At 41.0% G+C, this 22929-nt stretch overlaps 1 protein-coding gene across 1 annotated transcript; it reads right to left on the bottom strand.

Moving 5' to 3' along the window:
- Nucleotides 1–2578: 2578 nt before the first annotated feature.
- LOC308094341 (GTPase IMAP family member 8-like) lies at nucleotides 2579–21160 on the bottom strand (the record flags this gene model as incomplete). Its single annotated transcript, XM_080440944.1, has 7 exons — nucleotides 21026–21160; nucleotides 18788–18857; nucleotides 17611–18596; nucleotides 16675–16721; nucleotides 4144–4208; nucleotides 3107–3988; nucleotides 2579–2700 (listed from the first exon to the last, which is right to left on the bottom strand). Exons 2-7 carry the CDS (start codon nucleotides 18825–18827, stop codon nucleotides 2579–2581), a joined length of 2142 nt encoding a protein of 713 aa, XP_080297070.1. The 5' UTR covers nucleotides 18828–18857; nucleotides 21026–21160.
- Nucleotides 21161–22929: the final 1769 nt, after the last annotated feature.

Here is a 22929-nt window from a genome sequence, read left to right as displayed (position 1 = left end):
AACGAGCGCTCCTGTCCGAAATCCATCCTAGTAAAAAATAATAATAATACAGAGTACAAACTCCCCAACAGAATCCCACTCCCACTTCACGTGAAGCACATAATTGTTGTTTCCAGTTGTTCCTCTCCACAATGGTAGCACACCTCAACTCAGGTCATCTACTAAACTGTTATGACATGCTCCTCATAATGACCTGAATTAAACTATTAGTTTCTCTATTACAATATCTTTGCAAAGGAGAATTATAACTAAACATGTTCATGGGGGAAACAATTAAGCCTATTGGAAGTGCAGAAAAAGCAAAAACTACAGTGGATGTCCGCCACCCATACCACTTCTGTTTCGTCTTTGCAGTTGCGTAATTTTGTCCTAATGGAAATTCTAAAATATATTTTAAAGAGGTTTTGAACAGGTGACAGCTTTCGTTCACGACTTTCAGGAGGCGTAGTTACAGACTCTATATAGCACTCAAGGTTGTGATCTGATGAAGTATGAATCGGACGTTACTGCAATCTCAAGGAGAGCAGTTGCAATTGTCCTGTGAATTTCCTCTACAACATTTGGTGATGATATAAAGACTGTTGTCTAGACACATTAGAGGGGATCTATGAGATACGTTTTTGGAAAATAAATAAGTTCTTGTGAAAAAAGTGAAAGCTCTATATTCTGATTGGGATACCACTTGTATCCAATCAGGAGAGAAAACCTCACACAGATATTATCAGCTTAAATTGTATTGTGTTCCCATTCCAATTTTGGCTGCTCAATGTTTGTCTTATCACTTCCCATTTCACTTGATTATCCTGTATATTGTGATTTTGGTGTTAAGCTAAAACAGAAATACTTGTAAGGACATGCTTAACATAATGTAAAAAAGACGTAAGCAGGCTATTGTCTCTTGTCTTATACAACTCACTGTGGTCTTATCATATTCATCATTCACACTAGTCATTTATTTGTGATGAACCATGCAGCAAAGCAACAGCAAAACTGAAATGGATCTTGTTTCACCAGATAAACCAGGTGCACCTCAGCTACTTCACTTATTTGAGACCAAAGTCAAATATATTTTGACATACTGTATATTATCGCATACTGTATAATCAAGAGATCACACATCTATAAAGGTCTTATATCAGTTTATTGAGAGATCAACAGGACACAAGTTATGATCAGAATAGTTTCACTGGTGTGTAGAAGAGAATATGAGGAGAGGTTCAAATATCTGCTTTACCATATCAATCTAACCATCAACAAGTGAGTTTAATAGGAGATCATAACATAACACAACACAACACAACACAACACAACACAACACAACACAACACAACACAACACAACACAACACAACACAACACAACATATAGGGTGGGAGACAGTCAGTAACTGACTGACTGTAACTGACAGTAACTGAAGTGGTCCCCGGTTTGATCTCCAGCTCCTCATGGCTTTGTGTTGAAGTGTCCTTGAGCAAGACACTGAACCCCTAACTGCTCCCTGAGCAGTAAGTTATTCTATTTGGACTGAGCTGTAGCTGTGGCATGACATTTTTCAAAACATTAACTCTTGGAAATTGGTGTACCAGTACCAAAACTTAGAAAAATACATTATGAATTCATCACTTAGGGCACGCTCCCACCGCACTTTTATTTTACCTCTGGGGCAGAATCTGCCAATGCTTTGTCAATGTAAATGCATGGATTCACGCAAGAGCGGATCTTTCCGCCTGTCGCGCAGACCTTGCGTTTATCCGCTCTACAGGACTTGTCCATTTGAAGCATAAAACTGCTGGAGGCAGGAGCTGATTTTCCTCCTCTGTCCAATCGGGTGAGTCGAAGGTGGACCGTCCCAAGACTCAGGAAGCACCATGGTGCTCAAATCAGAAGGCGGTGTGGGCGACGGGGAGGGTCTTGAAAGTGAGTGACAGGTGTGTCACTCCCGTTTTTTAGAATCCGCTGGCTGCAAAAAACTGTGGCCACGCACAACCTGCGTTTAACGCTAGCCGACCATGTTTTGGTGGGAGCGCGCCCTTATGCCTATTTCAAAAGTAGTGAGAATAGACGATTTTTTAAAACATTTCTGAATATATTTTGAAATAGTTTTGGGGGAAAAAGTAAGAACGGTAAAAACACACAATATTTACTTGTGGCTCATGAAAACAGCTCTGTGATCCGAAATGGATCACAACCCTATGTCTGGGAAACAACAACCTAGATATATCTCATTAAAACTTTGTCATTGTCAAGTGAGCAAGAGCTCCCACTCCTCCCCCAATTGCGCCCCCTGCTTCTTTGCAGTCTTCACCACCTGCAAAACCTCCCACAGTACGCCCTAAGTCAGTCCCGTACTCGATGAATCTTTTCAATCTCTCACTTCTTTCTTTGGCATCTTGTTCGGATTGTTTGCACTAGCCCCTATACGACCCCCTGTTACAGCGCCTGTCACGCCAGCCACACACAATCTAACCAAAGCCCCCAGCAAATCAACAATCACACATCTATAAAGTCTTACATCAGTTTATTGAGAGATCAACAGAACACACGTTATAATCATAATAGGGTGGCAGACAGTCGGTGACTCAGAATGTTGCCTGGGAACCAGGTTTGATCCCCAGCTCCTCATGGCTTTGTGTAAAAGTGTTCTTGAACAAGACATTGAACCCCTTACTGCTCCCTGTGCGCTCAAGGTGGCTGCCCATTGCTAACAGTTACGCTGGGTCAAATGGAGACAACTCATTTAGTAACAAGCTATTTTGAGCTGTAGCTGTGGATTGTGTATTGATTTAGATCAAACTCTTTCACTTCGACTCCGGTACCGGAACATGGAAAAATTGTAATACATGATGAATTAATCCCTTAAGCCTATTGTGAAATTGTGAAAAGAGGCATTTTTTCCCCCACATTTCTGAATATCTATTGAAAAACAAAAACTAAAAACGGGACATTTACTCATGACATGTGTCATGTGTGGGAAACAACGTCGCAGATATATCTCATTCAAACTTTCATTGTCATTTCATTTATCAAGTGAGCAAGAGCTCCCACTCCTCCCCCAATTGCGGCTCCTAAGTTAGTCCCATACTCGATGAATCTTTTCGATCTCTCACTTCTTTCTTTGGCATCTTGTTCGGATTGTTGTCCAGTTGCACTAGCCCCTACACGACCCCCTGTTACAGCGCCCATTGCGACAGCCACGCACACTCCAGCCAAAGGCCCCTGCCAAAAATCACTCTGGATATCTGCATCAACAGAAGGTGTAGCTTCAGAATGATCCACTTCACCGATGAATGCATTCCTTTTCTCAGCTACCTCTCTTGCTTCTTCTTCCAGCCATTCCATCTGCTGAAGGATTCTCTCTTTCTCTTCCTCTATTTCTTTCTCCACATCTTGGAACATCTCATTGGTGTAGTGGCTTCCTCCATTCTTCTTCAACATCTTGTTGATTTTCTCCAGCAGCTCAGTGACCTGAGAGGGATCCTTGGTTTTGTTGTTGAAGACATGATAGCGACCTTCACAGTTGTTGATTAATTCTTGTAGTTCTGGACTATTATTCAACATTTCTTCAGCTGTTTCATCTTCAACCTGATCTCCATGAGTGAGGAGAATCATGGAGTATTTGTTTGACATTTCACCAAATACTTTCTGAATCATTTCAACTGATTTCTTCTCCACATCCGTGAATCCTCCCCGTTTGATCACAATCAGGAACACATGGGGACCAGGAGCAGCAAAACAAATGCACTGTTTGATCTCATTGAGGGTTTTATCTTCACCGATCTTGGAGTCAAACAGGTCTGGTGTGTCGACAACAGAGACATTTCTACCAACCAACACTCCTCTGACCTTCTTGCATTTAGCTGTCAGAGATTCAACCAAAGCTTTGGATTCAAAAGCTTCAGAACCCAGGATGGTGTTTCCAGTGGCGCTCTTTCCAGCTCCAGTCTTCCCAACCAGCACAATCCGAACTTCTTCATCATTTATTATGAGAGCTGGTGGATAAAAAGCATATGGTAATGGATGCTAAATATTTGAGTTTGTCTTTTTTATCGCAATAATATTAATTAGATTTAATTCACCCTTGTTTGTCTGGAAAAAGAACAATTTATATTGAAATGTGTTGTATGTCTCCTGGCAAGATGCATACCTCCTTCACCTGCCTTCATGCTGCTTGAATCTGCACTCATGTCTGTTTTGATGGGTTTTTTCTTCCTTTATTGGGAGAGAGAGAGAGAGAGAGAGAGAGAGAGAGAGAGAGAGAGAGAGAGAGAGAGAGAGAGAGAGAGAGATGGGGGGAAGGGGGAGAATGAGAGAGAGGGACAGAGAGAGAGAGAGAGAGAGAGAGAGAATGAGCGTGAGAGAGAGTGGTGAGGGTATTATTATTAACAACAATTAAGAATAAATCTGTATATGAAGACAAATTATGTTATAAACTCATTCTACAGCAGCACTGTAATAATCAAATGAGCGGTAGAGGACAACCCATTCTATAACTGCACGTCCACCTTGACATAGAAAAGAGTTCTCTCACAGAATGCTACAAGTATTGGTAGAAGTGATCTACATTCAAGGGTGTAGGAATAATTAGAACTTTGGACAGTCAACACTGTCATGACATGACATCAGGGGTCATCACCATGGCAGCTTGTGATGGAAATTTTCATTAATATTTCATTTTTGCCACGGACATGCAAAATAATCATCTTACCAAAAACACAGTGGCCTAGCCCTAAATGTGTACTAATGGACTCCTAATGTGTCATAGGGTCTATTCCAATGTGTTGCACGTTTTAAAACAATAGTATGTCTGCATTAACTACTGAGCCACTTAACGACAAACCAATTTTATCCTAATTATTTTGGATAATAATAATTGAGTCTCATCAGTACAGACAGTGCTTCAACCTCAAAAGGGCCACTTTAGCTGCAAAGGTGAGTGGGTGCGTATTATACATCATATGGCTAATATAGAGATTGCTGGCTTTTCAAAAGACAGTGTTACTTGAGGACAGAAGGAGATCAAGTTCTACCAGCTAAACCATTTGGTTTGGTTTGGCAAGGTACACTAGTGGATTCCATTAAGGTGATCAGGTATTCTCTGTTGATGAGAAAGTCCAAGGCATGCACATGTAACGATGGAAAAAGACACACCCTACAAGCTACACTTGATTTGTTTTGATTTATTAGACATAATAATTACATGTTAAATGCTTCTCACGGAAACGTAAAGGATAAAATGCCAATGGAACACTGGAACGAGGAAACTTGAGAGACAAAAAAAGATATGTACATGATGAGTGATTAGTGAAGGGCATGCCAGGATTTTAATTAAATGCAGTGTCACAGTAGTTTCATGTGAAGGCACCTAACTTTGATCAGACATGAGCTAACTTTTAGGTGGGAGGAGGTCCTAGGCTGTGGATGGAGGGTTTCCATGGATTATGATTGTGGAGTGTTATTATAGTTGTCAATTATTGAAATCCCAAACATGGAATATACTTGGACCATGCCACATTTAATGCCTGTCTCAGGATTGCCACCTGCCAGTATACAGTGGATAGCTTCCCAGTCTCCAGGTTTTTGAATGTATAGCTACCACTTTAACCCTGACATCCCAATTTTGGGCATGTCATTATAGGCTAGAGCCCTACTTCAAATAGTGAAAATAGTGTAGATCTGCTATTTTCACTATTATTGTCTCCGCCAGGCCGAAAGGCATGGCGAGAGAGTATGTTTTGCCCCCTGTCCGTTCGTCCGTCCGTCCGTGTGTGTGTCCGTCTGTCCGCAGCTAATCTCTGGCACCGTTGGCTTGATCGCAGCAAAACTGTGCACACACACTCCCTGGATGCCAATTCAGAACCTCTGCCCCAAAATTTTCACATGGGCCTGTTATAGCGCCACCAGGAGGCCGCTTTTTGAAAAACACATTTATTTACTGTAATCCTACAGATTTGGTCCAAACGTCACACGAATCGGTACACAGTATCTCTATAGTCATTAAACGAAACATGTCTTTCAGATTTTTCATATTCCATCCTGATTGGCTAAAAATGTCTTCCAAAGTTTGCAGGAGTGCTCCATTTTGAACAAAATGCCTCAAATCATGAACACAGCGTGCAATTACCTTGAAATTTTGCACGTACATTTCCACTATGCCGAGGAAGAAATGCCAATTGAAATGTTCAAATCAGCCTCATGGTGGCGCTATAACAGGCCGATTTGTGTTTTTACCTATAACTGCACCGATCTGTGTAAAACTTTGTAAGCGCACTCCCTAGAGGTCAAGGAAAAACCCTTGCCCTGCATTTTTCACATCTGCCTTTTATAGCGCCACCAGGTGGCCGACTTATGTAAAAAATATATATATATATTACTCCTTCCGATTTTATCCACATTTCACACAAATCGGTACACATGATCTCTATAGTCATGTGATCAAGACGGATGTGTTTGATTTTTCATATTCCATCCTGATTGGCTAAGATTTACATCTAAAGTTTGCAGTAGTGGCTTGTTTTGAACAAAATGCCGCAAATCATGAACGCAGCATCCGATTGCGGTCAAACTTTGCACGCACATTCACACTATGTTGAGGAGCAAATGCCACCCTTTTAAGATTGGCCTGTTATAGCGCCACCAGCAGGTCTAATTTAGCAAAACAATTGTTTTGAACAAAATGCCTCAAATCATGAATGCAGTGTCAAGTCACACATTTCGTGTCATTAAATTACAAGTGGTCTCAGTGTCTTACCTGCTTCAATATTGAAATCCTAATGTAGGTCTGGAGAGACAGAGGAAGCTTCATCAACAAGGACCAGCTCACTGACACATCTCTGGTGTCTCCATCATTTTATAGTGTTCAGTCTGCAAGTCCTTTGATGGGGGGAGTCAGAGATCTATGATTGACAAGAAATGGGACCATTTCTTGTAAAGGAGGGAATCGGAGGGAATCATGTGACCTGATGAAGCAAAGTTCATTTAGTGCCACAGACAGAATGAAGATAACGTCTTTTGAAGAACTAGCTAATAGCTTGTGTCCAAGCATGAAAGGTTTGTGTGAGAAAGGTCCGATAGCAGATTTAATGTCTGCCATCAATCTGCTAAAACACACCAGAACAATCTGTCATACTGATAAGAAATATAGGTTTGTTTTCAAAGTCCATAAAATTATGCCACTCCTTAATTAGTATGCTATCACAATGAAACCGAAAGACAGAGTCACATCATGAAACACTTATCTGAGAAGATAAAGAAGTCAGCCAAACCTCCTTTGCGAAGATTAAAGGAACCCCCAGCTCTACGGCTATTCAAGCCAGAATAGTGGGAGACTGTCAAGGTTGAGAAGGGCCTGTACAACCCTTTATCCACCTATCTAAATTATATTAAGTTATCACGATACAGACTGGTGGGGAGATTACTGACAGGGACTTTGTATTTATTAATTTTTTTAACTACTGTCTGATGCATCTTTACCCTGTATCGCAAAACCCTTTTAATAAATATGTAATTCCTGCATTTAAAGAGAAGTCTGACAATGGATTTTATCCATTATTCACCACTCTCCTGGTTATAATGTAAAACAATAGTATTGTGTAAATTGTGTATAAACCTTATCGGTTACCTTGACCACTAAACATCTCCTAATAACCAAAAGTATGCTTGGTTTGTAAAATAAACAATGAGACAAACAACAACTAATCCTAATAAGACAAAAGCCGAATTATGGTAACCTTGACGTTGTGCTATCTGCGGGTGTAGTGTCGTTTCAAGGTTGAAAAAGGGGAGACCATAAGAAAGTGTATGGCTGTTAGCAGTCTCCGCGAATGTTGTCAATAAGGTTCTATGTAGCCGTGGGTAGAAACTAGCTGCTTGCAGGGTTTAACGGTTACAAGGAGGACCTTATCAAAGTTCCTAAGAAGGGAATCTTGTGTTGGATAACAATGTCGAAATCAGTTTGATTCTGTTGTTAACCAGTGGGAGAGTTGTTCAAAGGGTTTAATTTAAAGTTCCAGAATGATAACAATTATCATAATAATAATGTGGGTATTTTCTGTAACTTTTCTGCACTTTCTGTAAACAATTAATATATCAAGGGAGCACGGTGGCGCAGTCGGTAGCGCTGTTTCCTCACAGCTAGAAGGTCCTGGGTTCAATTCCCACCAGGCATGCTGTGGGCGCTGGGGGCGTGTTCTCTCCTCCGTGTCATCAGTGCCCATACCCTAGGTGGGGTTGGTGAAAGGGCCTCTCTGTGTGGAGTCTGCATGTTCTCCCCGTGTCTCCTAGGGTATGTACCCTCACAAAAACATGCAGTAATCCTGGTTGCTATACTGCCTCCCCCTGGTCAGCCGGGGTGCCTGATGGAGGGGAAAGGAACTGGTTGGAATAACGTGTTCCTTCCACGCGTTACGTCTAACCAGGGAACCTCTCCCCTGTCAGGTGACAAGAAGAGGCATGAGCTCAGCTCTAGGCTCTCCCTAGGCTGGCAGAGGGAGTGTAGTGTCCAGGATTACTTAGACAATTGGCACTGGGTGAAAAAATGGGTTACAAAATCGTGGGATAAAATATTTGAGCAAAATTAAATTAAAGCTGCAAGCAGCGATAAGCAGGGCCAAGGCAAAAAGCATCATGCAACAACAGCACAATAAGACGTAGAAACAGAATAGATTGAACTTTAGACAAAGCAGCCCATGTAATTAACAAATGAGCATTCACAACAGCTGAGCAGAGTGCTGAGGGATTGTGGTTAGCAATCCAGGGTTAAGAACCTTACTCATAGAAACCTCAACCCATGGTCATAGACAGGAATCGAACCCTCAACCTTCAGACTCACAGGCTGTCACAGTAGTGATTGAGCTAAGGCTTCATCCTGATGATGGTGTCTGTTGAAGATTATAGACTCTTGCCTTCTGCCATGAATCGAGCCCCTGTTTCACTAACACTAAGATAATAATAATAATAATAAAACTTTATTTGAATAGCACTTTTTTAAACAAAGTTACAAAGTGCTTGAACAATCAAAACTGCAATCAACAACAACAATGCAATAATGAAACTGACTTTAAGCACTGCTTTCTTTCTTTTTTCTGTCTTGCTAAGTGTATACATGGGTACCTTACCCCCCTTTTGTGAGGACTCAGCCGTTTGTGCATTATTTTGTCTTTACTTGGACCCCTATATTGGAACAGACTCAGATTAATTGGACTTACTGTATTCGAAGACTTCAAGGACTCTGTGTATAATTTAATGTGATGACCATAATGACCAATTGATGTGTTGTTTATGTATTTGGATTATGACTGCGCTTTTTGTGTACAAATTGGTTGGAAGTTGTTGATCTCTACATGGACAGGGGAAGTTGTCTTACCCGGACACTATCAATTGGACACTTCCGGTGCACACGGCACACAGCGCTGATGAAGGCTTAACGCCGAAACGCGTCCGTTGCTATCTGTTCTGCAGCATACTACTTTGCTTAAAATATGTAAATAAAAGTGCCTTAAAAGGGCTGTTCCGTGAGTGCTGGTATTCTCTTACTGAGATTTATTGTACATGGCAGTTGTATGACACAAGTTTTATTTCCATTTAAAAACATGTCTAGTTTTCGCCCACTGCACCAGCCAGGACGCATATTCCGCTCGAAGTCGCAACAGTGTTTACCCCCGCAACACACAGATGGAATAGACACACACACACACACACACACACACACACACACACACACACACACACACACACACACACACACACACACACACATATAGAGACAGACACACACACACACACACACACACACACACACACACACACACACACACACACACACACACACACACACACACACACACACACATACCCCCACACCCTTCAGGGGTACAAATAACAGCGTCTTCGCCATATTTGGCGGCTAGTCGGCTACCAATAGTAGAAGAGATTCCACAGAATTTTGCAAGCCGTTTAGCTGCTTTTTTTGGCATCCCAAGTTGTTGGAAGCCTCTTACAACCAACCTATGTACATGTCCTAGGCTGCCAAAGATGAACACAAGTAGATTGCACCTATAACCTAGCTCTGTGATGGTATGGAGGAGCGGCTGGTATTTAATGACTTTGGTCATAAAAGCTTCCTCTTAAGCTAGAGTAAGGTGCAGGCCATTTCAAGAATGGAAACTGATCTGGAGCCTTCATTGACAACAACAACATCTGGTGTATTAGCAGAGAGATGTGCAAAGATTTCAGGATTTTCAGTTGAAACATGGAAGTTTTGACACAGGAATGTTTGTACATTCTCACTGACGGTGTCAAATGTTTAGATATGTCCTTAGTTATGAGATCAACTATTCTGTCGTGGTGTGCTATGTAAAGCCCTTTATAGGCATAGCAGCCATCCAGAATGTGTGACATGGATTCTGTAGCAAGCCCTGTGGTGTGATGCAAACAATGAGGTACATGGGTGGTGGGGAACCACACACACACACACACACACACACACGCACACACACACACACACACACACACACACACACACACACACACACACACACACACACACACACACACACACACACACACACACACACACACACACACACACACACACACACACACACACACACACACACACACACTGATAATGACCACAGATACTGACCATGTGTAGCACAGTGACAGTCTGTTGCTACTGTGGATTCCTCTCAGCCACAAGGACAGACAACTGGATGCAGGTTAACTGGTCATTTACTTGGTTGAACACAAACATAATACTCATACAAAATAAAGTCGCAGATTTAATTACATTATGCATAACGACTTATAACAAGGTTTATTTTAATTTATTTTCGATTTGAAACCTGAGCAATGCTTCAGTACAATAGACTTATATAATATCCTGCCATGCATTATTAGCTTATTATTATTTTGATCCCATCCGGTTAAACTTTATACACTTTCTTCTATTTAACACAACAGCAATAGGCCTTTTTCATTCACGTTCAACAGATCCATCGCGCGAGGGACTCGCTTTCCAAAATACACTATTCTATTTCTACAAGTTGTCAAGGCGATGCAACACAATGTGTTGTATAAGTTTTCAGATCTGCTCATATTCACAACGTCAGATATTTCCGGCTGCCTTTTATGATGTTAAACGGGGAGTGGAACAAATAACAATGCAAATGAGGATCGACAAAAACACACTTTTCACACCTGTAATCCGCACAAATCACCTTTTATATACTTTTGGGTTTGACATTCTTTCTAAAGGTGGTTTTAGGTCATTCAATGCCATAATAACAAATTCCCAACTGCTGACCTTCTTTGCTGACCTTAGAGCATTTTCCAGAATCAGGCAACTTTATTAGAATACATGGATTATTTGAGGTACAGGCACACACAGCTGTCATTCCTAGGCCCCATTGTTAGTGCTTGTAACATTTCCAACAGCCCACCTTGAAGATTACTTAAAGGGGATTAAAAAATCGTCTAATATATTGCAATAGAAAAACAGCAATATATTTTTTGATTGCTGTTTTAATTTGTTAAAAAAAATGTTTATGTATATTTTTTGCTTGTAGATAGTTTTTTTTTGCATGCTGTTTTAATTCGTTTTCATTCCAAATAATTTTTTGCTCTGTTTATATTTTTTAAAACAGATCTGTTTATATTCTCTCTCAAATCTTTTTCTTTTGTTTGGTTAATTAAGACACAAATGTAACTCCATACTGTAGGTGGGCCTGAGTGGCCACACAGACTGAAGACACTGAAGAGTTGTCTGTCCTTGTGGCTGAGAGGAATCCATTGTAGCAACAGACTGTGCTACACATGGTCAGTATCAGTGGTCATGATCAGTGGGGAAAAGAAAAGCTCACCACAATTCAGCTCTTGCCGCCCGCGGGCGCGTGCACAAACGAGCACGAGTGCGAGAATTTCACGGGACCGCGCCTGCTTGCCTCACCGCCCCTGAACTTCTCCGCACATCCCAAATAATCGCCCGCCGCATTCAGAAGTTGTAAATCGGTCAGATTTGACCGGAACACTGCAGGAATTATAGACACCTGTCATAGAAATAATAACCTACCAATAGGCTAAACCTGTTATAGTATCATCTTTGCACTTTCTATTGACAACATCACAGACTAATAAACCGGGTGGGCGAGTAGCTCTCTCTATTTTCACATGGAAGACCCTTGTTCTAGTCAACAAAAACACTTTTTGTTAACATTTTAGGTGAGAAACAGGCCATGCAGTTGCTCAGTGGTGAATCATTTCACATTTACGATGGATAGTTTAAAAGTGTGTGAACAGTATTTTCACTCGATGTCACTGTAAATGAAGGTAAGCTCAGTGCCTTTCGAGCATAGAAATGAATGAATTAATGACTAGAATAGAATAGATGTTTTAGATGACCTCTTGATGTTTTTGTCCTCAAATGGTCCATTGTGGCACAATGATGATTGCAATGACGCTTGTAACCCTTGGGTGTTATCAGTCTTTTCAGTTATCTTTCTTCTCTCTGTGGCACAGAATGAACTTTGCTTCATCAGGTCACATGATTCCCTCAAACATAGATCTCTGACTCCCCCATCAAAGGAATTACAGACTCTCTCTACGCTATAAAATGATGGAGACACCAGACCAGAGATGTGTGAGCTCCAGCATTTACGGCAGCAAACTATTGTTCCTTTAATCTGCGTCCACGGTCCACCCCCTGTCCACCCCCTGTCCACCCCTCCCTTTCACAAGGATGTCATGATATATTAATTGTTTTAAAAGTTAAAAAGTTAAAAGTTCATATAAAAATACCCCCATTATTATTATGATAACTGTTATCATTCTGGAACTTTGAATTAAACCCTTTGAACAACTCTCCAACTGGTTAACAACAGAAACAAACTGATTTAGACATACAATTTACTTCCTTCAAACCCCTAGTCTCCATGGAGGTAGACAGGAACTTAACTACTGTGCCACTAGGGCCTGCATATAGGCCCATGCATGTTTCTTTATCTTCTCAGATAAGTGTTTCTTGTGTCTCTGTCTTTTGGTTTCATTGTGATGGCATACTAATTAAGGAATGGCATATTTTTCTGGACTTTGAAAACAAACCTATATTTCTTATCAGTATGACAGATTGTGGTGGTGTGTTTTAGTAGATTGATGTCAGACATTGAACTTTTAACTTTTGTTCTTGTGTCATTACACAAACACGCATGCACGCACACATGCACGCACGCACGCAGGCATGCATACACACACACGCACACATATTTTAAGTTTGACATTGACATGCTTGATGTAATAATCAAACCAGTTTTGATTCAAAAGACAGATGGATGTGATCACATATCAATACATCTTATCATAAATAGATGTATTGATCTTTGTCCTGTTTTTTGTAATCCTGATTTCGCGCAATCATGTTCAGATGTTGGGTTCAGAGCCTGGAAAGATGCTGGTATTTAAAAAATACAAGATCTCTTTTTGGGTGGTACCTTAAAATCCTTTGCCCAACTTAAAACTGAATTAAATTTGTCTCAAGTATAATTCTTCTGATACTTACAACTTATGAGTTATATCCAATCTGTACCAATATATAAAAGTGAAATGAGGGGGAACTAGAAAAAGTGCACAGGTCTCCGCCAGGTCAGGCAGGTTAGTGATTGTAGCGGACCCAGCTGGACATGAAGGAGTTGAAGATCGACTGATGAGTTTACCATTTTATTTCGTGTCTCAAAGATCACTGGTTCCCTAACCATCTACCGATAGAGAAATTGTACGTCTCCTCGGAACAGAAACCAGTGAAAGTAGCCGATCTACAAGCTCACAAAACGTGAAAAGTTGTGAGATTGTAGATCGGCTATTTTCACAATGAAGTATGTCATACATTGACAAAACATACCCTCGTTGCTATCTGAAAAGTTGTGAGATTGTAGATCAGCTATTTTCACAATGAAGTAGGCCTATGTCATACATTGACAAAAAATACTCTCAAATAATCATTTCATGTTATCTTTAACAATTGCACATGCATTAATTAACAAGGTCATGTTTTATGCAATGCACCCACCCTAACCTCAGTAAGCACTACATGTAAAACTAAGAATCATGATCATTTCAACACATTGTCAAGGACAGGGATCAAACCAGCAACCTTAGCCCTCACAGACTGCCTCTCTTCTCATTGAGCTAGTAATATGGCCTCCCTGACAATGTCTTTTGATATGTATAATTATTTCCGTCAATTATGAACCAAGCCTCTGTTTCACTAACTACTCTAGATCACTGGTTCACAAACCATTTACCAATAGAGAAATTGTACGTCTCCTCGGAACCGAAACTTCCGAAAGTAGCCGATCTACAAGCAAAAACGTTGCTATCTGAAAAGTTGTGAGATTGTAGATCGGCTATTTTTAGCATGTACTGTATGTGTTAGGGGCAGATGAATAATTGTCATAAAACTGCAATATTCATTGGCTCATTAAAGCTTTATTTTTTCACTTAGAAAAAATCCGCCCCCAACGTTTTGTCGGCATAGGTCCAATGTTCATGTGTAAAACGTTTCGTGCAGATTGCTCAACAATCCCAGGAGGAGATAGGTTTTAACAGTTTTTCATAATTCAAAATGATCTAAAGGTCAGAAGTCAAAAGTCAGAGTGTGAAAGTTGTTCAGCATGAGCAGACGCATATGTGTAGCAAAGTTTCATGGCTGTAGGTCAAACAGGGCATGAGTTGTACCTGTTCAAAGTTGGCATTTTCAATTGAGTGCTATAGCGCCACCTTTTGACGAAAGATTGTGAGAATTATTTCTTGATAGTTTTTCATGACCATCTATCATATGGCCGAGTTTCGTAAAAAGCGTATGCACGGTTCAGCCAGAACTGCCAAAAACGGCGGAAGAAATGGAACTAGAAAAAGTGCTCCTCGGAGCACAGGTCTCCGCCAGGTGAGGTAGGTTATTGTGGCCTCCTGGTGGCGCTATAACAGGCCAATGTGAAAAGGGTGGCATTTCTTCCTCGGCCTAGTGGGAATGTGCGTGCGTTCATGATTTGAGGCATTTTGTTGCAAAAATGTGTTTTGCTAAAGTAGACCTGCTGGTGGCACTATAACAGGGCAATGTGAAAAGGGTGGCATTTCTTCCGCGGCCTAATGGGAATATGCGTGCAAATTTTCACGGAAATCGCAAGCTGCTTTCATGATTTGAGACATTTTGTTCAAAACTGACCAATCCTGCTAATTTTGGAAGCCAACCGTAGCCAATCAGGATGGAATATGAAATATCGGACAGATGCGTCTTGATCACATGACTATAGAGATACTGTGTACCGATTTGCGTGATGTTTGGATAAAATCTGAAGGATTAATATCCAAAAATGTTATTGACATAAGTCGGCCTCCTGGTGGCGCTGTAAAAAGCAGATGTGAAAAATGCAGTGCAGGTGTTTTTCCTTGGCCTCTAGGGAGTATGCGTGCAAAGTTTCACGCAGATCGGTGCAGTTATAGTTAAAAATGCAAATTGGCCTGTTATAGCGCCACCATGAGGCTGATTTGAAAAGTTTTAAGTGGCATTTCTTCCTCGGCCTAGTGGGAATGTGCGCGTGAAATTTCATGGAAATGGCAAGCTGCGTTCATGATTTGAGGCAGTTTGTTCAAAACTAACCAATCCTGCAAACTTTGGAAGCCAACCTTAGCCAATGAGGATGGAATATGGGAAATTGAACAGATCCGGGTTGATCACAAGACTATAGAGATACTGTGTACCGATTTGCATGACGTTTAATTGAAAGCTGTAGGAGTAATGGGAAAAAATGTGTTTTGCACACATCGGCCTCCAGGTGGCGCTATAACAGGCCCATGTGAAAAATGTGGGGCAGAGGTTCTGAATTGGCATCCAGGGAGTGTGTGTGCACAGTTTCGGAGCGACCGGGCCAACGGTGCCAGAGATTAGCTGGTAACACACAGACAGGACACACGGACGGACGGACACACGGACACACGGACGGACGGACGGACAGGGGCGAAAACATACTCTCTCGCCATGCCTTTCGGCCTGGCGGAGACAATAATGCCAATCTTAAAACAGGGCCAGGAGCCATGCTGGCAGCCTGGCCCCGTAATAATGGGTTGTAATGATATTGCCTTTTATCAAACTATAGCGTTATACAGTACATGTACTGTAGATTGGAAATTTCATTTTAAAGTTTAGTGATGATTATATTTTTTTACTGGCTATTAAGTTATGTTATGTGAGTGTGTAAGACAAACAAATAAGCAAAGGAATGGAATGTACTCAAGCAAACAAACATGATGCCGGCCACTCCTTAATGAGACTAAACCACCAGAACAAGTTTTATGCTAGTTATAAATGCTCCATGGCGCATCTTGACAACAACAACCTAAACATTTATAAAGCACTTAAATGATGTATTATTTTAAAAAAGAAATCTGACAGATCACACTATAGTGGCCCATACTAAGAATGGTACGGAGTCAGTAAAACAGGAACATTTTACATAGATGTTTTCATTGATCTAGTGAGGGGAAACATTTGGGCAACAGGTGTGGAGGGGAATTCATAAAGGAATTGGAAAAAGAAAAAAAGAACCATGAATGTGACTGAAGTTTTTCTCTCTCTCTCTCTCTCTCTCTCTCTCTCTGTTCTGGAAAACGTTTGTGCATGCATGGTCACGACAAAGGAAGCACGGCAAACACATGATCCATGGACCACATCGTGCCCTGTGGAGGACCAGTGCAAAGGAAGACGCACTGGTCGCACAATCACCGCCGGTAAGTCTCCATCGACACCAATACCTGTGGTCTCCAGAACATGTGCTAGACAGAATGGTTGCCTTGTATCTGTGATTGGAGTGCTTCCTTGTTCTCCACAGGGACCTCGAAGCCGGTCTGAGAGGTGGCGCCGTCCAGCGTAGCGGTTTCCCCCCCTTCCTTCTTCAGCCCGCTGGTTTTTTACGTCGCTTTTATTTTTTTAGTTGGTTAGCTGGGCCCTTTTACGATTATTAGGTAGGCATTTTTATTGTGCAATTTTATGGTGGATAGAAGCTCATATTAGTACTTTTAGATAATAAATGTGTGTTCACCCTTTAACTTTGCCTCTGTTTTAGTTATTTGCCATTTTATTCCATTGTCAATTCGAACCTGTGTTTGGAGGACCAGACCTCCCAAAAATACATACTGTGTGTGTACATACTGTATAATCAAAATATCACACATCAGTCTATAATGTCTTTCATCAGTTTATTGAGATATCAACAGAACACAAGTTGATCAAAATAGGTTAACTGGTGTGTACAGAGAAAGTGAAATGTTTCAAAACATTAACTATTGAAATTGGTGTTCATTGTGATGTGGATGTATTGATTTAGATCAAACTTTTTCACCTCGACTCCGGTACCGGAACATAGAAAAATTGTAATACATTATGAATGAATCCCTTAAGCCTATTTAGAAAAAAAATTAAAATAGGCGTTATTTTCCCTCCATTTCTGAATATCCATTGAAAAACAAAAAAGAGTCGTGACCCATAAAAACGATGTGTGGGAAACTACAACGTAAATATATCTCATTAAAAATGTGTCATTCATTCTCATTTCAATATCAAGTGAGCAAGAGCTCCCACTCCTCCCCCAATTGCGCCCCCTGCTTCTTTGCATTCTTCACCTCCAAAATTTCCCACACGGTGTCCTATATCAGCCCCGTACTCGACGAATCTTTTCAATCTCTCACTTCTCTTTTTGCCGTCATGTTCGCATAGTCCAGTTGCGCCAGCCACTATACGACCCCCTGTTACAGCGCCTGTCACGCCAGCCACACACAATCTAGCCAAAGACCCCTGCCAGCAATCACTCTGGATATCTGAATCAACTTCAGAATGATCCACTTCACCGATGAATGCATTCCTTTTCTCAGCCTCCTCTCTTGCTTCTTCTTCCAGCCATTCCATCTGCTGAAGGATTCTCTCTTTCTCTTCCTCCATTTCTTTCTCCACATCTTGGAACATCTCATTGGTGTAGTGGCTTCCTCCATTCTTCTTCAACATCTTGTTGATTTTCTCCAGCAGCTCAGTGACCTGAGAGGGATCCTTGGTTTTGTTGTTGAAGACATGATAGCGACCTTCACAGTTGCTGACTAATTCTTGTAGTTCTGGACTATTAATCAACATTTCTTCAGCTGTTTCATCTTCAACCTGATCTCCATGAGTGAAGAGAATCATGGAGTATTTGTTTGACATTTCACCAAATACTTTCTGAATCATTTCAACTGATTTCTTCTCCTCGTCCATGAATCCTCCCCGTTTGATCACAATCAGGAACACATGGGGACCAGGAGCAGCAAAACAAATGCACTGTTTGATCTCATTGAGGGTTTTATCTTCACCGATCTTGGAGTCGAACAGGTCTGGTGTGTCAACAACAGAGACATTTCTACCAGCCAACACTCCTCCGACCTTCTTACATTTAGCTGTCAGAGATTCAACCAAAGCTTTGGATTCAAAAGCTTCAGAACCCAGGATGGTGTTTCCAGTGGCGCTCTTTCCAGCTCCAGTCTTCCCAACCAGCACAATCCGAACTTCTTCATCATTTATTATGAGAGCTGGTGGATAAAAAGCATATGGTAATGAATGCATGCTGACTATTTGAGGTTTTTCAATAACATTAATTGATTTAACTACACCCTACACTAGCTTCTGGGAACTCAGATTACAGATTCCACCCTTGTATGTCTTATAAAAGAACAATGTACAGTATATTGAAATGTGTTGTATGTCTCCTATAGATGCATACCTCCTTCACCGGCCTTCATGCTGCTTGGATCTGCACTCATGTTTGTTTTGATGGGTTTTTTTCTCCGTTTCTAGGGGGGAGAGAGAGAGATAGAGAGAGAGAGAGAGAGAGAGGTGGGTATTATTATTAACAATAATTAACAATAACGTTTTTTTTTTTTGTAAATGAAATTGGCCACACACTGTGTACTTCAAAGAAGGAAACCTATCACAGTACATACTCTCCACTGGGATCTACATCATGGGTATTCAACATTGGGGTTCGTGACCCCTTGGTGGTCCTCGGAGTCACTGCAGCGGGGCCACCCTTTTTTTTCTGATACTTTTTTTGTTTTGTTTTAAATGTCTGAAAATATGCATGAATCCAACATACTATTAGCAAATGTAAACTGTAAGAAAGACTACCTAACTATACCCCCAACCCCCACTGTGTGGAGGACAGTAGCAATTTAGGCAACAGATAAGTTAAACACTATAGAGACGATAGTAAAAGTGTACACATTTCATATAATTACAAATGTGAATGATAATGATTCATAAGCCCTAATAAAAAGCCTGTCAACAGAACCTACTGTAGCAAGTTCACACTTTTGAGTGTTACTTGCATAATGTACACCACGATTCACACCCACATATGTCTGAGAAACGTTTACATTTCCTTCTTCTGCTGCATGTTTTTAAAAGTGTTGCATAGCGAGTGCTGACAACTTAATTTGCTATTTTCGTGCCTTTTATACTCTGGTTTTAACAAGAAACATGGAGACTGCCATGCTCAACTAAAAAGTGTTCAGACTTATCACGATGAGAAAATAAAGCGACCTAACCTACATTGTATTGAGAGCAGGGTGGAGAGCACCTGTGGTTCAGCAAGACCTATATTTAAATAAGAGAATTTCTCTTAGCAAACAGGCAGGTGCTCGAGCACTGGTTGGCTCAGTGTGCACCTGATGGAGGCCCTGCATGCTACCCAGGTTACAGAGTAAACTGCATGCTACCCAGGTTACAGAGTAAACTGCATGCTACCCAGGTTACAGAGTAAACTGCATGCGACACAGGGACTAGGGAGTCACTCGTTGCCAAAGACATTAATCCGTTAAGACCGGTAAAGCATTTGCGTCATTTTAGATTTCTTTGGGCTATTCAAAAATAGCAGATCTACAAGCTCGTAGCACGGCACTCGGACCTGCTATTTTTGAAAAATCGTGAAAATGTGTGCAAATCTTTGAATATATGTATTATTATTTTTAAAGCGAAGATTTTTAACTAAAATCTTTTCTTCTCGGGGGGGGGGGACAACATATGAGATGGGGGTGTCCACGGCCAAATACATATCATTTTGGGTGGTCGTGGAAAAAGTCCACGTGGAAGAAGAACCACGGATATTATAGCGACATAATTTTTTTTTAAAAAACTGTCTGAAAGCATTATAAAAGATTTGTGTTAAAATGTTCGCTTTAAAAAATACATATTTAAAGATTTGCAAATTTTTTACAAAAATAGCAGATCTTGAAGAACACACTGCTCTACTTCACCATTCTGAGGTTCGATGGATTTCAGTGTTCTCACGCATGTTGAAGTTATGTGTCTAGTCAGGAGTTTTTACTTCTCCAAAACTGCACAGAGCTGGCTGACAATTTCAACAACGATGTCTGGGTTGTGAGCTGAAAAGATTTTTTTAAGTTCTATGCAAGGCCACAATGCACACGCCATTCACGTTTCTTCTGTATGACAGAATGGAAAGCATTATAAAAAAACAAGAATATACAGTATGGGGTCCCTGCTAAGGGGTCCTTGGCCCGAAAAACATTGAAGACCCCTGATCTATTAGCGTAAATACATCATCTACATCACTGTTACTGAACAAACACTCTGTAGCAGTTATGTAAAGCGACTTTAGGAAAAGCGCTATATACTGTACCAAAATTTTAGCTATCACAATATATAGAGCTATTTGGGCGCCGATGGCCGAGTGGTTAAGGCACATTATACCACATACAGTAGGCTGTAATGCAGCCTGACAACCTTTGTTGCGTGTCAATCCAGTCTATCTCCCTTTTTCCTGTCACTCGACTGTACCACAAAGTTAGAAAAGCCACAAAAAACATATCCCTAACACCAGTCATTATCATCACTAATTTCCCCCACAATGCATCAATTTAAATGACACGTAAGGTTGAATATAAATTCAGCTTAATTTTACATTTTACATTTCATTGACATGCAGCAGCTATAGGCTTACCTGGGATTTTTGTTGCAGCAAGTTGGCAGTGAATTGAAACCGACAAGAGGTAACTGCAGCAAATTGCTTTGTTTTTAACAGTTAGCTCTCATAGAACATACAGTAGGCTAGCTGTTCATAAAAGACAACGTTCTCTGTTGAGATGTTGGTTGCTTTAACAGTGTAGGCTGGGCTAGCCCGGTAACCCCCCCCCCCCCCCCCCAAATCACATTTTGCAAATGAGATTGCTGGGCAGGTAAGGTGCAGAACCTGTTTACAAAACCCGTTGGGGCAAGGAGAAGGGGGTAGAGGTAATTGTTGGTGGGCCTCATAGGTAAAATTCCAGTTTGGTGAGTCACACTGTGGCTGCCAGCTGAAAAACTCAGGTTGTGCGCGGCCGACTGGTTTTTGCAGCCAGCACATTCTAAAAAAACTGAGTAGCTCGCAGCACATTCTATTCAAATCACCAACGCACCTGCCACTCACTTTCAGGACCCTCCCCGTAGCCCGCAGTTATCGCAAGCACCATGTCGCTTCCTGAGTCTTGGGACGGTCCGCCTTCGACTCACCCGACTGGACAGAGGGGGAAAAGCTAAATCTGTCTCGAGCATGGCGTATAGCATAAACGCAAGGTGTGCGTGACACACCGAAAGACACAAGCGCCATCAAACCACATCATTCCCATTGAAAAGTATTGGCAGAATTCATATAGAATTAAACTTAGGTGTGACCGTGCCCTTAAGCACCATTTCATTGCACATAGATAATTGTTAGAGCAAGCATGAAATTAAGCTGAAGTGAACGCATTCCACCTGGAGTTAAATATATAATCATATAACCATGTCAGTTATTTTCGCCTCTGGGAATGGCTTCACCTGCATACAACTAAATGCCTTTTTACTTCCTACTGCTATTGCTTCTACTTTTATTCACGCTCAATTCTATTCTATTCTATTTTAATTTTCAATACATTTTCATTCAAAGAGTTACCTGTTACCTATCCACTTTGTGCCTTGTGGCACATAAGGCCTTCACAGAGCGCTTCCACTTTTCACGGTCAGCTGCTGCAGTCCTCACTTCAGACCATGATTTCCATCATGCTTCTTTTCTTTCTTTCTTTCTCAACGATATATATAGTTATATTGTGGACTTTCTGACTTCATCCAGTACAACACAACATAGTTTAAGTGCAAGAGAAGACAAGAGACAAATTAGCTGATGATAATTTGACTACAGTAGATGCCATTACCTTGGCCTCCAGGGACACTTTAAAGAATCTGGGAGTTACCTTTGACCAGGATATCACAATATTTCAATCCCACATAAAACACATTTCAAAATATTGCAAAGGTTAGGTGCCTAACATTCTGTTTATGAATGAATGAACCATTGTAAAGCGCTTTGAGCACTTGGAAAAGCGCTATAAAATGCAATTCATTATTATTATTATTATTATTATGTCTCAAAATGATGCCGAAAAACTTGTTCACGCATTTCTTACTTCTAGGCTGGACTAATACAGTTCATTATTATCAGGCTGCTCCAATAAGTCTCTGAATAGTCTGTCCAGAATGCTGCTGAGCACGTACTGACAGGAAATAGAAAAAAATATCATATATCTCCTTCACTGGCATCTCTGCACTGCATGGCTCCCTAAACAGAATCAAATTAAAGTTCTCCTCCGCACCTATAAAGCTCTCAATGGTCAGGCACCACTGTATCTTAAATAACTAATCAAGCCTTATAACTAAGCCTACTAGAACACCAGTGCGTTCCCATCATGCAAAAATGTTTGAGGATCCAAAAATATCTAAGGTTAGAACAGGAGGCAGAGCATTTAAGTTTCAGGCACCTCAACTGTGGAACCTTCTCCCAGTTTCGGTCCATGAACCAGACACACTCTGTATATTTAAGACTAGATTAAA

The sequence above is a fragment of the Gymnoscopelus braueri genome (genome assembly GCF_963280865.1).
Source record: "Gymnoscopelus braueri genome assembly, chromosome: 2".
Taxonomy (NCBI): domain Eukaryota; kingdom Metazoa; phylum Chordata; class Actinopteri; order Myctophiformes; family Myctophidae; genus Gymnoscopelus; species Gymnoscopelus braueri.
The sequence above is the reverse complement of the archived record's forward strand: the minus strand, read 5'-3'. Positions and strand labels throughout refer to the sequence as shown.